This window comes from Haliaeetus leucocephalus, unplaced genomic scaffold, assembly GCF_000737465.1.
Source record: "Haliaeetus leucocephalus isolate CR32 unplaced genomic scaffold, Haliaeetus_leucocephalus-4.0 Scaffold251, whole genome shotgun sequence".
Lineage (NCBI taxonomy): Eukaryota > Metazoa > Chordata > Aves > Accipitriformes > Accipitridae > Haliaeetus > Haliaeetus leucocephalus.
The window spans coordinates 10,555,797-10,571,844 of NW_010972687.1; the positions used below are offsets into that span (position 1 = coordinate 10,555,797).

General features: G+C 37.7%; 1 protein-coding gene across 1 annotated transcript in view; it reads right to left on the bottom strand.

Moving 5' to 3' along the window:
* Positions 1–13,198, bottom strand: part of SHC3 (SHC (Src homology 2 domain containing) transforming protein 3) — a 56,794-nt gene extending 43,596 nt beyond the window's left edge. Inside the window, exon 1 of the mRNA XM_010568696.1 lies at positions 12,367–13,198. Within this exon, the coding sequence (XP_010566998.1) occupies positions 12,367–12,906 (540 nt within the window). The 5' untranslated portion in view covers positions 12,907–13,198. The remainder of the gene's footprint in view (positions 1–12,366) is intronic.
* Positions 13,199–16,048: the final 2,850 nt, after the last annotated feature.

Consider the following 16,048-nt stretch of genomic DNA (forward strand, 5'->3'; position numbering starts at 1 on the left):
CTATATTTAGACATTGTCAGAATGTAACACCAAAAATGTGTCATAAACATATGCTGCCGTGAAAAACAGACAGGCACTCTTCTGTGCTTTCATACTTCTGCAGTTGGTAATTTTTACACCAGTAAGTAACCATGTATAGAGCTTTACAGTGAATCAATACTTGCCCCAAAGGTTTTTTTCTCATTAAAGAATGCATGTTCTAATCCAGACAGAAAACTCTAAGTAAGGATTGATTGAATAGAAATGGAACGGAAAATCTAAATCCAAGTCTTCTTCGGGGTTCAACTATAAATAAGCCTTGACCCTTCAGCTGTAAATTTATCATCACAAACTGTTCTGTGAGACAAGTAAACCAACAAAGCTTCTGAACTAGTACAAATGATGATGGATATGACTGTCAATTGCACCTCTCTTGGAAATAGGTGGTTTGCTTCTTCAATAACAGGTGAGAGGAGAACACAGTTCTCCCAAGAACACCTCCAATTTTGGCCAACACCTAGCTCTTTCCTATGTCCTCTTGTACAATAACTGGCTTCTGTAGTATAAAAATATTTCAAATGTTCCTATATATGTGGACTTTAACAATTCTTAACTGGTGAACGTTAGCTTACTCTTTCAACCAACTGCTTTATCCTATTTGAACACAAGGCTCAGGTGTGCACAACTGTAATAATAAAGGGATTTAGGAGGCAAATGTATGTATTTTGTGCATGAGATCAGTACCTCCCAGAAATTACTTCTATGATTTATATACTTTGATTCACTAATTGACACATTATTTTTAGTATAATTCAATGCTATTTTGGCAACTTATGATGTTTACAATGTATTGCTTCTCTATTTTATTTTTTTAACTGAATGCTTGGATTTTCAGTAACAGGAATGCTGCTAAAATTACGCTATTAAACTATTTTGGTAAAAGAGGTAACCTGCATAAGCTCTTGATCTAATTATCATAGTAGAATTATAAAACATTTTCATAAGAGACTGCAGGGAAGTAAGACTTTCTCTGTGTATCTGTGCCTTGATATATTTTGATTCACTGCACCAAACAGAAACAGTGTTTATTCAGCATCCAGAGTACAAAATAATAAAAAGAAAGGTCACGTTTTAAAATTTTCACTGCATGACTGTGAGTCACTGCATATTTGCTAGACGTCTAGCTTTCATCATGTAAATCCTTTTACAGTGAATTTCCTGAAGATTTTAATAAAGGCTTTCAGTCATAAGTAAAACAAGACTAACTTCCAAAGGGATTCTGGGATCAGCTATAAAACAAAGTGCCTAGCATTGACTAATTAATGCTGAAAGGCTGTGAAACTTTTTCATCTAAATAAATTCATCCTAAATCTAACCCTCTACCAGTAGAAAAATCAGCATCTAAACAAAGGCAGGCAACTATATTGTTCTATTTCACATGCCTGCCTTGCACTGAGCTGCTTAAATGATAAAAAAGAATCCATCCACCTCAACATGACAAAAAATAATTTTTATTTCCATATACCTACTTTTATTTTAGATATATTATGTATATGCATGTATGTATTTTTATATATACACTGACCTTGAAATCCTATATATTTACTTCAAGCATGCACAAATATACAGTGCCACTGTTATTAAGATTGCTTATCAAGAATCCTTAAGTCCAAAAAAAGATAATTTTTTATTATTTTTGAAACACAGTATATAAATATTTATAACTATTTTAAAGTTTCGGCAGGCAGCTGTATATTTCTATTAACAAACTGGCAAATACGATTATACATAAAAAGATAGCAAGATTTGCCAATACGCTGAAAAAGATGAAAATAAGTTACTCCTTTTTCTCCCACAGAGATCAGAAAACCTGTAAAGTTCTTCTTCAGTAGCTAGGGATTCATATAACCAAAGAGACCTTGGAGAAAATATGAACCTCCAAATCTTGCTGATGATGAGGCACAGAGAGAGCACAGCATTTGGAAAAGAAAATATACTTATGTGCCACCCATATCAGGACAGAAGGTAGAGCAATACTAAGCAATACCTTCCATGTCTGTAAACACATCTGTGAAGTATGATGAAGACCTTACGTGACTAAATATTATCAGTTGCTGGGGAGAGAAGGTATCTGTAGAAAAGCTGTGTGACAACATGCAATATTTTCACCATATTTCAGAGTATATTTTCCCTCTGTTGACAGAATGCATTTTCACTTGATTTTACTGGAATAAACTGGATTTTTTCTATTTTTCCTGTATCAGAGTTGCAGACAGGAATAGCTGTAGAAATCTCCGCACAACATAAGAATATGGGGCATCTTACCAGTAAGAAAACAATTTAAAAGTCTATACCATAAACCTCTGTAAGAAAAGAAGAATCCATTCTATTTGGGATACATCTACAATTCTCACTAGACATTAATAGTGGTTTTACATTTGTCCCCTGTGAAAGCATTCCAGCAGCATCTCACAATCAAATCATATGGTAAGGATTCAGAACCCCTAAAAAAAAAAAAAAAGGCAAAGGATTCAGCTAGGGGAAGAAGAATATATTTTATCTTATCTCGAAAAGCAATTTCTTAAGTCAACTCTAAGGTCTCATTTCTTGCTAGTAAGGGGAAAGATACCACTGGGAAGCGAATTTTGCTTCTGACAATTTTCTAATCTCCATCTCAAATGGGGCTGAAAACAACACATCTTCAAAGAAAATACCTTTTTCTTATTTCTCACTCGTATGTGGATGAAATAAGATTGCCAACATCATGCTCAAAAAAAATTCACACAGTACAGATGCTAAATGGACTGAGCTTTCACAAGATTCCACAAAAAACCCATATCAGTAGTTTTGCATGTACAATATTTCTTACGTTCTTACTTTACAGATGTATGGTTTTGCATGCAAAAACTCAGAAATGCTAGAATCGGAAGTGCACACATTGATCAATGATTTATACTATTATTTTAAATGTAAACACATTCTGCATTATGCCTCAATTTTTTGTATGTGCCAAAAGTTTTCTTTAAAAAAGGCTACAATTGGAAAAATATGTAGTTCTATACTTTTGAGGTTTAATTTTAAAAATATATAATACCAGGTGAATGCAATTATTGCAGTGTGATATTAATCGGTGTGAACCACTTATGCACTGCAGTATGACAGATTAATTGTTTCATTTTCACAGTTGCATACTTTAATTCATTGAACACTTTCCAGACTGTTTTGCCTGCTACCTTGAATATCCACTAAGATATATTCCCCTTTAAAGCACCATGCAGATTAGTTCTAGCAGCTTATGTTCTGCATCAGAGTTCCTTTAACACAAACATGCAAAAGCTTCTGCAGCCAAAACATTATGCTTCAATAGCTGAAAATTATAATTAGACATTTGAAACTGTAAATATGGACACTGTAAATATAACTAGTTGTTAAAGAACTGATACTACCTCAGTCATTAAGTAGAACTGCTTGATGAAGAGTATTATTAAAGCACAGACCCAGAAGATGGAAGATCTAACAGGTGCTTTTCCACTATGCCAGATATAAACCTATCCTAAGTATCTGAAATGCTATATGGCTACACTTTTGAAATTGTACATTTGGAGGTGTGATTTAGGAAGGACCCGTCACTCTTAACACTGAAAATCCAAAACACACAGGGAGGGAGAAGGAGTCCTTTTTTATATGAATGCTACATGTACCTCTGGTCTTCATCACAAGAATCCAGCAATTAAAACACATCCTATTTCTTAATCTTTATCAACCTCTACCTTCTTATGCTTAAGCTATGGTCACTTATGTTCACAGTAAGAGTGCCCAAAAGATGACCTCCAATGTGAAGAACAGAGGAATAAGGTAAGAGATGTCCCAGCATGGATTTCAAGCATGAAAAAATCTCTCAAACGTCTTCTTGCAGCGTAAAGGCCATGAAGAATCCCAGCAGAGCAGCTCTGGTGGGCTTGGGACCCCTCCCTACCACCACTGCCCAAAAGCAGGATGGGCACCCACAGCTCCCAGCTTGTGCCCCCACGCTGAGCAGCCCTGTTCTTCCAGCTCCTTGGCAGAAATCAATATATTGCAAGAGTGGGTTCATATAATGTTTCTGTTTAGTTAGTACTTTCTGCTTATTTTATGACTATAAAATTGATTTACAAAAGGTTCAAAATGACAGAAAGATACATATTCAACAATCACTATTTTAAGTTTTCTCTTCCAGAGTTGGCCTGCTTCATGTACAGGCTATTTATCCAGTGTAACTAGTACTGTAACGAATGGTTACAGAACAGTCTCAAATACAGGTAATCTACACTACATAAATAAGAGTATTTTAAGTACTCTCAATCTTGTTTCAACTTGAAAAGTCTGTTGCACCTAACTCTACAGGCTGCACATCAGTTGTAGTTCTTCAGACGTCTCTCATAACTTACTACTCTTTCTGCCTATCATTGAGCAACCTGAATTGCAATTCATAATGCTGATCTAAAAAAATGCATTCATAAATATTGCTCACTTCAGCCTCACAACATATACCAGACTAAGCTTCTAACATGAACAAAACCTATCTTGTATCTCACTGTATCCAGGGTATTCGCCAAAACTCTGATCCTGCAAAACATTCATACATCATATGAACTTTGAGCTTATAAACAATTTATTGTTTTTTACAAAACATTTTTAGGTATGCATTTCATAGTGAATCTTCTATTTTCCCTGTCCGCTGTTGCATGCACTGTGTGCTCCGTGATCTTTGACAACTATTACAAGTGCATCACAGAAGACCATGATTCAAAGGTAGCATCTGCTAACCTGGGAAAGGCTGTCTTTCTGTCCCTCCAAAATTTCTACTCTAATTTCTGTCATAAAGGCACTCAGTTCGCAAACTGAAAAGATATTTTCTGATTTGCTTATTCTGCCTAGCCAGCTAGAGACCTTTTACAGCAGCAGACCTTCACTCTAGCAACTTTACAGAGCAGCTGGGTCTGGTGGAAGAGCACTGCACTTAGGTGTTGTGTAAGTCTCACCTCATTTCCTGGACACCCTCAAGCAAATTACTTAAATCCTCTACGTCTTTATTTCCTCTTCAGTAAAATCGAAAGATTGATACTTTGCATTAAATAGTACTTTGTATTAAAGGTTGCAAACAAACATCACTTTGTAGAGCATGAGGATCTATTAACGAGTGTTCCGTAGGAACTAGGTTTTATTAATATTATTATTAGTCCTAGAGTAGAGTGAGCCAGACTTCATTGCCTTCTTAATGCTGCTGAAGTGCTGTAAGAGAAACAGGTTCAATGCATCTGGCAGTGCAGCTTGATTTCATACCAGGCCCTTGTAAAGCTCATTAATTCTGAAGGTTTTTATCATGCCTGAGTGTTGTTAAGGATAACAGTCATCTAGGAACAGGAGGACCATACTGGGGACTGCCTTCATAGTTTCTGTCTCTGACCCTAGAAAAGGCTTTGGGTAGATTCCAAACACTTGGCTGATATGTTTTTAACAGTTTATTGTGGTGTTTGCAGTGCAGCTTCACACTTAATCCTTTCCTTTCAGAAGGAGACTCTGCACAGTTTATTTGCCTGGCCTTCTCTCTTCATTACTGCTCAGCATTTAGAAAAAAGTAAAAAAGAATGACACTGTAGCATCTGCACTCAACATGTGGAGACAAAACATGGCCCCTGCATTTGGTGGCAAAGGTGGTATTTCTGAAACATTCTAATTTCTTGGGAAGTTCAGGGTACTTTTAAAATGTCCTGTGGCTAGTTAAAGCAGCTTGTCTATAAGAAAAAAAAAAATACTGTTTCTGATAATTACTTCATCGGAGGTATACAGTGTCAAATGTCAGTCAGGATGCTGGCGTCCAATGAGACATGGACTCCCTTGTATAATTCCTGTGCTAGTAAGAGCCAAAAATGGGAATAAAGGCACGTTAGTACAACATATCCAGAAAGATGGAAATGGTGCTGAGCACGTTAAGACATCTTAAGATGAAATATCTCTCTTTCAGTCTTGTCCTTATTATTTCAGGTATTTGGTCAACTTATGTCTCAAATTTCAGGATTTGTTCTGAGATAACAAAAAAAGACAAAAATTTCAGTATCAACAAATATAATGTGATGGCGCTGTGGAAAAGAGGCCTAGACAGCTTTTTCTGTTTACGTCACATCATTTTCTTTGCATCTCCTTATACCCTGTTTATTTTTACCTTTTATCTTTTTGCTTGCCATTCCTGTCTAATTTCAAAGGGCTTTTTTCAGTCTTTAAACTTTTAGCTGTGACTTGGATTGTCTGAGTCAACATTTTGAGACTGAAAACTTTCCTGGCCCTTTGAAAACTTATCTGAAAAATCTAGGGGAATATCTATCACTTATTAAACAAACATTCTAGCTTACCCTTACTGAATTGCATCAAATCCCCCTCTGAAAGCAAGTGATGACTGGAAATGTGGTTGCACTGAGTCCCATCATTATTTCCATCACAACTTAAATGGACAGTCTCTGCCTCAGACCTGCCTGGAGCAGTCAAAGGTAGAGCTGCATCGCATTTTATCATAAATGTATAGAATCAAATGAAATATGAATATTGCATGACTATGTAGAGCTGCAGAGAAGCAATACTGATCCCCTCTTCCCCTATGACTATGGAATTGGTTTCATTGCTTAGGGGAGTAATCACACTGAAAGAGTGTCAGTAGCTGGGAAGGCTTGTTGTCTCCAGCACGGTCCCGGGGCAGATCTGCATTTTTTCCCATTGCAAACAATGTGAAAATTTAATATTGATACTTTGTGCATTCACTTCAACTTTCTACCATAAAATGAAGCCAGGCTGCAGCACAAGTATAGCTAGTGTGTTAGTGGAGACAAGGTTCCTCAATGGGTTATGTGGCTAGGGGACAAAGGAGTGCCCTGTCACTGGGACAAAGGAGTGCCTTGTCTCCAGCAGCCAAGAAAGGCATTGGTTTTCCCTGAAGCTCTCGGTTCATGTGTGTGTTTTCTTTATGTTTGTAGCAGCAGATATTTACTTTGGGCACATGGTATTCTTACTGTAATCATTATTTGAAGACAAGTAAAGAAACCAATAAATCAATTTCCAAGGAAAAACAGAGAAGGAATTCTGGCTGAATGCAGTTTTACCTCCTAAGCCAACCAGCTAAATTCATCAGTGGATTTTAAAGCTGTAAATAACTAGCAGGATTGTATAATTTTTGCTTTAAATGAAAACAGTCCTGACTTTAACTATTTAAATCAACATTAATAGTGCCCAAATTGTGTCACTCATTAAATAACCCTAGGTGTGGAATTTATGCCAAAGCTTCCAAGGCATTTTGCAAACACTCCAAATGTACTGCAGAACAGACATTCATGCTGAGAGTTGAATCCCTCAGCAGTGAAATCATTACATGCTTTGCTTTCTATGAAAGGTGTGCAAATGTACAGTAATAGTACTTGAGTTATGTAATTAGAATAATATTATAATTAAAGACTCTACTGTATGATTTCTTCCTATAGGATTTGATTTAATTTCTGTGAGAAATGCTCTTTTCATATCAGTGGGCTGTAAAACAGACCCACAGTGTTTCAGATCCATGGAGCTCAAAAAATAGGTTTTCAACAGAGCAACAGGCATCAATATCTTTTTTTCATAGCCCAAACAACAGTGAAAGAAAATGCGAAGAATACTAACTGATTGCAAGGGAATATGGCATACTAGGAGGGATTAACCAATGCTGTCTTTGTCACTTCCTTCTCTCTCCCCTAACGTGCATGCAAGCAGCTTTAAAATCCACAGTGATAAGCCAGTTTCATGAGTCTTTAAACTGTGTCTAACACTGTTTGGGTACTTGGGTTGAGGATAGCAGACTCTGAACTAACGGATCAATATTCAGTCCTATTATCACCATATGGCCGAAACACACAACCCGCTTCTTAAACATGCAAACCTCATTACAGCAGGACACTTTTGAGACTGTGTTCCTTATTATTAGAATCACATGCACAAAATCCTACGGAGTATGGTTTTACTCAGGCCATGTCAAACTATGAGTGATTAACCATTAACGCTACGGCAGCTTGACTGACAGAAGCAGAATTTAAATCTGATTTAAAAAGGAAAACAAACAAACAAACAAACATTGCACAAATTCTTCTATAATGAAGAGAAATTTAACATCGACCAAAAAGAGAAACTAACAAGTCTTGCTGTAACATTAATATTCTTTTTTTTTTTTTTTAAACAAGTAGATTGTAAATTTGACTTTATGTCTGTTTAAAGAGGTAAGAAGGAAGCAAGAAACCCTCTTTTTTTCTTACAGGCTACGCTGGATACCTTTCAAACAGCTGGGCAAACAGTACCACCACAAAGCCAAAAAGCATTGGTATCTTGCTCCTACGTGAAACTAGCAACAAATCAATTCTAGTTAGCACAGAAAGGAAAAAAGAGAAACGTTTTTCCAAAGAGCCCTGAAGTCTTCTAGGGGAAGGCCGCGTATATTGCGGTTTCCACCATGTTAGCTCCATTTAAGGCTGTGCTTCACAGTCTGGCTTAGCCACTAAACAGAAAAGTAATTTTGTAAATTCTGTGTCTACTTGCAGAGATCTGCTAAAATCACAGCTGCCCTGCATATACACTGAAGGGAATACTATAGTACAGAATAAAAGCATGCAATAAGAGCATGCAACACTGCAATTTAGTTCATCCTTAAGCACATACTTAACTTCCAGCATACAGGAGTAGCCTCAGTTATTTCAGTGAGAATGTTCCCATAAACAGTATCATGCATAAATGTTTGCAGAACTGAAGCCTTTACTTGGTGATATGTTTGAACAGCTTCATGGAAGATGTCTATTTTCCTCAACAGATGTAAATCGCTGTTATCCCCTCCCAAGACATAAAAGTGTTAAAATGTTAAAGAAATAATTGTAGTTAGGATTATACTCTTTAAATTATTAATATTATAGCAAATTATCTAATGTGCTGCTCACTGAAACATTATTTGCCTGGCTTGCGGTGCTTCTTTTAGATGAAGTTCTTTTTCCTTCCTATCTCTAAGATACTATCTTTATACCTGTTTCTTAACACTAGATTTGCCCAGGTCTGTTCTATACCACTATTGTGGTTTTACAGCTCATTAGCTCTTCCAGATATACTGTATATAGGGATATAAAATTATGCTGTAGTATTTTCAGTTTATTTAGTTTTTAACTTCTGAGAAACAGCATTTTAAGCTCATCAACACTTGTTACAAAACCCAACCAGGAGTCACCTAGACAGACATACATTTGCCTCTTGAGTGTTGACTGTGCTCTTAATTAAATGTAACAAAACCCAAAACCTCTATGCCATTACCCAACTAAAACTCATCAGTAAACATTTATAATTGGAAACAGATTTCATTGAAACATTTAACTACTGTTCCATTACACAGTTTTACACTTTTTTATTACATGTATTTGTTTTTCTGACAACATGAACACTTATAATCACTCCCTATAGTAATCAGTCCCGCTGTGGGGAAAAGACTGAGCTCTTCAATGACTTCCATCACAGCAAACTATTTCATTTTTTTCATTAATCCATAATTTGTTAAACTGTTCAGCAGTGGTGTTCAGTAAAATATCAGTACCTCACCACTTAATGTCCCTAATACGGTTATGGTCATTGTCCAATTTGTTACAAAAATATTTTTTTGTTTTTGTGAAAATTTTCCTGTTGAAATAATAGATAAAAATACAATGTGAAATCCACAGGGAGAAAAAAAATACAGAAAATGCCAGTATTTTTATGGCTGAAAATAATTCCATCACAGCAGATCATGAAGATAGAACACAGTTCCTGTTTACCATAATCCTACACCCATTTTTAAGCATTAGTTACACTGCCCATTTAAAAAACGGGTAATACATGAAAATGTGGGGACAGCAGTAAAGTTACAGATTGGTCATACATTGCATATAGGAACTTTGTGTCTCTTACTTCAGAAGATTCCAATGTGAGTTATCAAACTGGCCAGTGGTTACAATTTACCCTGTCCCATAGATAATTTCATGTTTTGAATGTGGATTAATGAGAAAATAGTAACCCAGTGCACATTTACACACAAAATTATAAAAGCTTTGCTGGTTAATAACAAATCTAGTTTTTGTCTCATTTAACTAATGGCATGTGGAATTTTCTGCAAGGCATATGGTACTAATTAAACATGGTACAAGTCCCCCAGATAGTCAATATAGCCATGAGGTATCCAAGGGATGTTTCCCTTCAGTGTACATTATCTATGTATTGATTTGATGGTCTGAATGTATAAAAGCCCTGGGAACTAACAATGTTTAATGATGTGGGAACTGCACTTCTATTCTTATCTATATGAATGCTGCAGTTGCTGAGGAAAATTCTGAGATACTTAATGAACAGGCAAATTATGAACTAACCAGGACCAGTTTGTTTTCATCCATTAACCACCAATTTTGATATTTATTTTTAACCTTTGTTTTTACAGTTAGAGCACTGTTCTGTGCCTCTATATGCCAGAGAGCATGAAGACCAAATAGCACCCTATTTTTTTAACAGAAACAATAATGTAGATTCCATACATTTTAATGACATTAACAAACACCTAAAATGTAAGTTGTATAGTGCTAATGATTTATTTTGAAAATTCTGACACACATAATGTATATAAATACACTTCCATGTATTTGACACCAGCTGTGCTAATTAAAGTATTTGTTCTACTATCAGTGTTAGATATGGGTTAATTACTAACTTCAAATGTAAGTCCACTTCTATTCAATTTTAATTCTCTTTTCAATTCAAGGATATTGCCTTCCTCTAGGATACAGAAGGTCAACCTCTGAAAAAATCAAGAAAATGAATACTGTGTTTGTTCTGCTTCATAATGATCACTTCAGGTAAAACAAACAGCAGCAGTGAATTCTCATAGTCATTATCTGTCTACTTACAACATCCTAAGCAAAATAAAAAATAAAATAGTTGAGTTCCCTGAGCTAATGGGAAAATGGTAAATGACCTTCCGTTAACCAGAATATTTCCGTGCAAAAGAACAACAGCGTCTCAACACCACTATATCTAGCATCAGTGGGTTATTTTTACCAAGACACTTCTCGAACAGTAACAGAGCAGCAGTTTGTGTTCTGAAAGGTAGCACTGACTCTTTTGTAGATCCAGTGAATTTCAGAGTAGTAAAAAAGACAGTACAATTTCAATAATGCTCTGAATTGGCCAACTTACTCGGTCTACCATCACTTGCAAAATCTACCATCACCACTAACAGAAAGAAATGAAAACTGCTTCCTAGTGCTCCAACTGTTAAATATGCACTCTGCTTTTGATAATGAGACTTGAGAAAAACTGGTGAGAGTTAAGCAACAAGGCTGTCACTCAGTTTTAAAGCATCCTGATATAAAGTCACAATGTGACTTTTATACCCAAAATAAGATGAGATTAAAAATAGACCTCTATTAATAGTCTGCCACGAAACAGTTTAACACTTAAGATACAAAAGCCACTTGGCAAATAAAACATGGTGACTGAAGAACAAATTCTAGACAATAATGTTATCTTTATACTTTCTGCACACTGTGCTGGAAGGTGTAACCAGAATCTTACCTGACCACAAAAAAAATTGCACATACCCTTCTCTCAAAGGCTCTAATTTAATAGGTCATTTCAAAATACTTTAAAAGCATATGGAAATATTACCCTGTAATCTTAGGATTCTCTGCTCTTGACATGCTGTATCAACAAACTGAAAAGAGCAGTAACATTTAAGGTGGCTGAATTCTCATTATGTAAAACAAGCTGCATTTTCCTGCTCTACCCACAACAGTATTTCTATTTGTGGAACATGGTAAGAACTGCACTCTGTGCCTTACTGCTCTAAGATTTCAAATATAATTTCACTTTAAAAACACACATGTCCTTAGAGGTATTTTCAAACTGAAGTATCATGCAAGATTAACAGTTCTTCACACGTCAAGGAGTCTTTCTTTCCTCCTGTATATTGCACCAGACATATTGAAAGCCTATGTATCCATGATATATACAGTATGCTAGATAACACTGAAAACCGAATTTCAGAAGAAGGAAAAAAACCCCAACCCCGAAAGTAAGAAAACCAGCTTTTAGCTTAGGAACAGTATTTTTACACGGCTATAGAACATTATCTAACAAAGAACCTATTTGCAGGTTTGCTCTAATTTGACAAATTAACACAGCTTCCCAACCCTGCCTTCCTGCATTTACATACCATGCATTATGCACAAAAAAAAGGAATATACAAATAGAGATCCTTTCAGCCTGTCTAGCCTGTCATCAAAACCAGCAGAGAATTTTTCATTGATAAAAACAGAGAATGGAAGAAATCAGACCAACCTTCACAATGTACGTCACACCAGGTCCCAGGATCTTCTCACTCGAGTGCAGCCATCCTCGAGAGGGTTTACTGACAAAGCTGCTACTTTGATTCCAGTCTTCACCTCCCGGGTGCGTTTCCTCTGACCGTGTTTTTTTCCCCATGCTCATCTTGCTGGCGTCCTGCTGAGAACACGAAGTGGCAGAGACAAGGTTACATGTGTTGTCTGAAGCCCCTGCTGCTGAGCTAGAAGCACCTGAGCTTCCCTGCAACTTGGACACAGCAAGCTCCTTTACTGCAGAGGAGAGGTTTTTGATACCCAAAAGGCTGCCCGTGTTAGAGAGTTTCAAGTGGGACACTTTATGGATGAGGGTGCACAGGGTGGTGGGTCCATCTTCTTGGTCCTTGCGGAGAACCTCTGGCGAGACCAGGTATGAAGGTGTTGTTGAAGTCGTGGCAACTGCTGAGACCTTGCTGTTCATGGACAAATTGTGAATAAGATCATCAACTGATGTCACTGAATCATTCCTGAAGCGGTTATACTTGGTACGTTGAAGCATGCCCTTCTATCTGGTTTCCTGCATATGTTCTGGCAAATCTGATGCCAACGCAGGAGATGCCTGTGCTAACATAGCAGGCGATTCATAACAACACGGATGGATAACAGGATTTGGGGGTAAAAAAGAAAAGAGTATAAGGAAGAACAAAAAAAGATATATTTTTAAGAAATTTCTTATGGTTCCCCGTTAAGGTTGGGTGAAGTAACAGTTTTCTGTGACAGAGATCCCAGTCCTGCTTAGAGCTGCCAACTCGCTCACAGCAAAAGCATGACTCACACAAATGAGAAGGACCCTTTTCAACAAAAGGCTCAGTGAACACTGCAAATCACTTCCTGTAGCAAAAAAAAAAAAAAAAAAAAAAAAAAACGAAAAAAACCCATCCACCCACTTACAGCACACTAGCACCAATCAATTCTCAAATTTCCTTTTCCTATCTTCTCAAACAGATATTTCCTTCCAACCTTTAATTCTTCACCACCACCACCACCACCCTTTTGGTACCAAAGGCAATTACCTTTAAAACTGAATTAACAGCCTTTACGAAACATTACACTTTATTCTTCTGTTTAAATGTTCTTCCACCTCACATATTTGTGAATCTATATAAAGAAGTCACAATTAGATAGCAAATATCTGGATAACATTTACCCAAATATCCCCCCCCCCCCCCCCCCCCCCCCCCCAAAACACAGACACCTTGAAGATTTTCAGAACAGATGACAGAACTAAAGAATATACACATTTTCTTCCACAAAAGCAGCCTAACAGACTTTACAAGTGCCTTTGTGTCAATGCTGTCTCTCACGGAAAGTGTTACATCCAATTTTTGACAGAGAAAGAAATCCTTCTCCCCTGTTACTCCACAACAACCTTCTATTTTAATGAAGGAATTACATAAGTACCTATGTGTGAAGAAAAGTATTTTTCTGATGTCCAACAACAGGCTTAACAGATGTTTTTTCTTTCACCACTGATACTCACTCCAAAGAAAAACATGAAGAGGGTCTTCAATTCACTGCAATGTTTGGTTTAATTCTGAAAAACTGAAAAAAACCCTAGAAGAATATTCTAAAATCCAGGTAGCAGCAAACTGACATCCTGCAGTGAAAAATAAAAAAATGCACCAGGTCTTATTAAGCACAAATGTCAGCCACAAACACTTTATCTGAGAAGTAGCAAAACATGCAGAAAACAGATATTTCATTTCTCCTACATTTTTCTGAAAAATATAAAATGTGTACAGCATTGTGATGCACAATGCCCATCACAAGCCATATGGCTCTTTTCTATAAATTGATCTTCTTTGAAAAACATCTTTTGGATATAGGACAATACACTGCATTATAAACAAATTCAGACCAGAGAAGTTGCATAGTGCAAAGTTATTTTTTAAACAAATGACTAACCGCAGCACGATTTAAAGGAAAAATCCTGTGGAATTCCTTCCCTCTCCCATGACTAAAAGCTGCAGTACACAAAGTGCAAATACAGTGAAACAGGCAGCTCCAACACAGGTATTTAATTAGTATATTCATGACACATTAAATTAAGTCAGCACCTCTTATCCCAGCAGTGATGAGCAATGGCAATGTCCTAGTCAGTGTAAAAGCAGGTTTCTAGTGATCTGCAGAATAGCCTTTCACCACCACACTGCGAACCTGCTACAGCATCCACACAGCATTCATTCCTCTCTTCGTCCTCCTAGCATAGCAACAGCAAATATACACACCATAGCCTATTTTTACGTGTCTCTACTGCCCAGAAAACCCTACTGCTCCCAAATGGCTCTCTTCATTGGGAGCGGCTAGCGAAACTGCAAAATGTGAATGAGATTCTGTGCCTGTGAATGAAAGGGCTGGCGAGCATCCCCACGTTTCTGTGAATGAAGCGAGGCCTCGCAGCCTCTGCCAGGCAATCCCTTGGGTGCTCACCAGCCCAGCCAATACCAGCCGGCTCCGATGACTCATTCAGCAAAGCCTCGCTCAATAGTGGAAGATCCCATTCCGCGCACGGGCGGCACCTTTTCTGCGGCAGCACCGGGAAACGCAGCCGGGGCCCGAGCAGGCGCGGGGGGGTCGCAAAGCCCCCCGAGGGCGAGGGGCTGCGGCCGGAGAAATGCACGGGCTGTCCGCGGGGGGGCAGGTGAGGAAGACGGGGGGGCGGCTCTGGGTTTCTCCCCGACGTGTTCATTCAGCCGGTTCATTTACATCCAGGATGGGAACGTGAATGTGCGCGTTTTGTTTGATGTTCGATTGCTCTCTCTGTGCACCAGCAGATTCACAGGTTTTACAGGTCTGCCTTCAGACACCCCCGTGCAAAAAAAAAAAAAAACCAACAAAAAAACCTGCTGGAAAAAACCACACATACTTACTTACCCTATTAGCAGAGTAGATATTTAAAAACAGCATGATCATCAGTCCACTGAAAGAGAGGCAGAGGGAAAGCTAGGGGATAAAAGCTTCCCAGAGCACCAGCAAAAGGACTAATTTCTGACGCTGCTTCACCGGACACAGAAACGCTACCAAGACATCCCATGGATGTTGAGCTCTCCTGGAAACCTGACATCAGATGTTGCAGAGGAATAATAGCCACTGAATTACCCAGTGCTTGAAATCTGGTGCTCATTTCAGTGTCTGGTTGGGAACTGGTCTCCTTTAAAAATCTGGCCCTAAATTGAGAGAACCGAACATTTTAAAACCTTGCCTTCTATAGTTCTTGAGACTAGAAAAGGTAGATAATTTTGCCCTGCAGGCAGCAGGTTCAAATCCAACTCCAGGAAATAATGAGTGAAATTAGGAGACCATGTAATGGGCATAAACTGCAATTACAATTAGGATCTAGTTAATTCTAGGCATTTCCAACAACATTCCTGTAGCTTGCACACTGACTATACCATGCTAGCCTTAAACAAGCTTGTTACAACTATCATGATAGCACTACTGACAGCAAGACGTTCAAACTGCTCTTTCTTTCCAATCTCCCTGTCTGTACCTATGCTAGGTCAGCTAGTAAAGTGGATCCAAGTTGAAAATGAGCCTTTTTCTTTTCATTTTGCAGGGATATGAGCCAGACACTGCCACCATGAGTAATAAATGGCCATGGAACAAGGAGTTCGTTGTTGAGTCAGTAATGAAATGGCAGG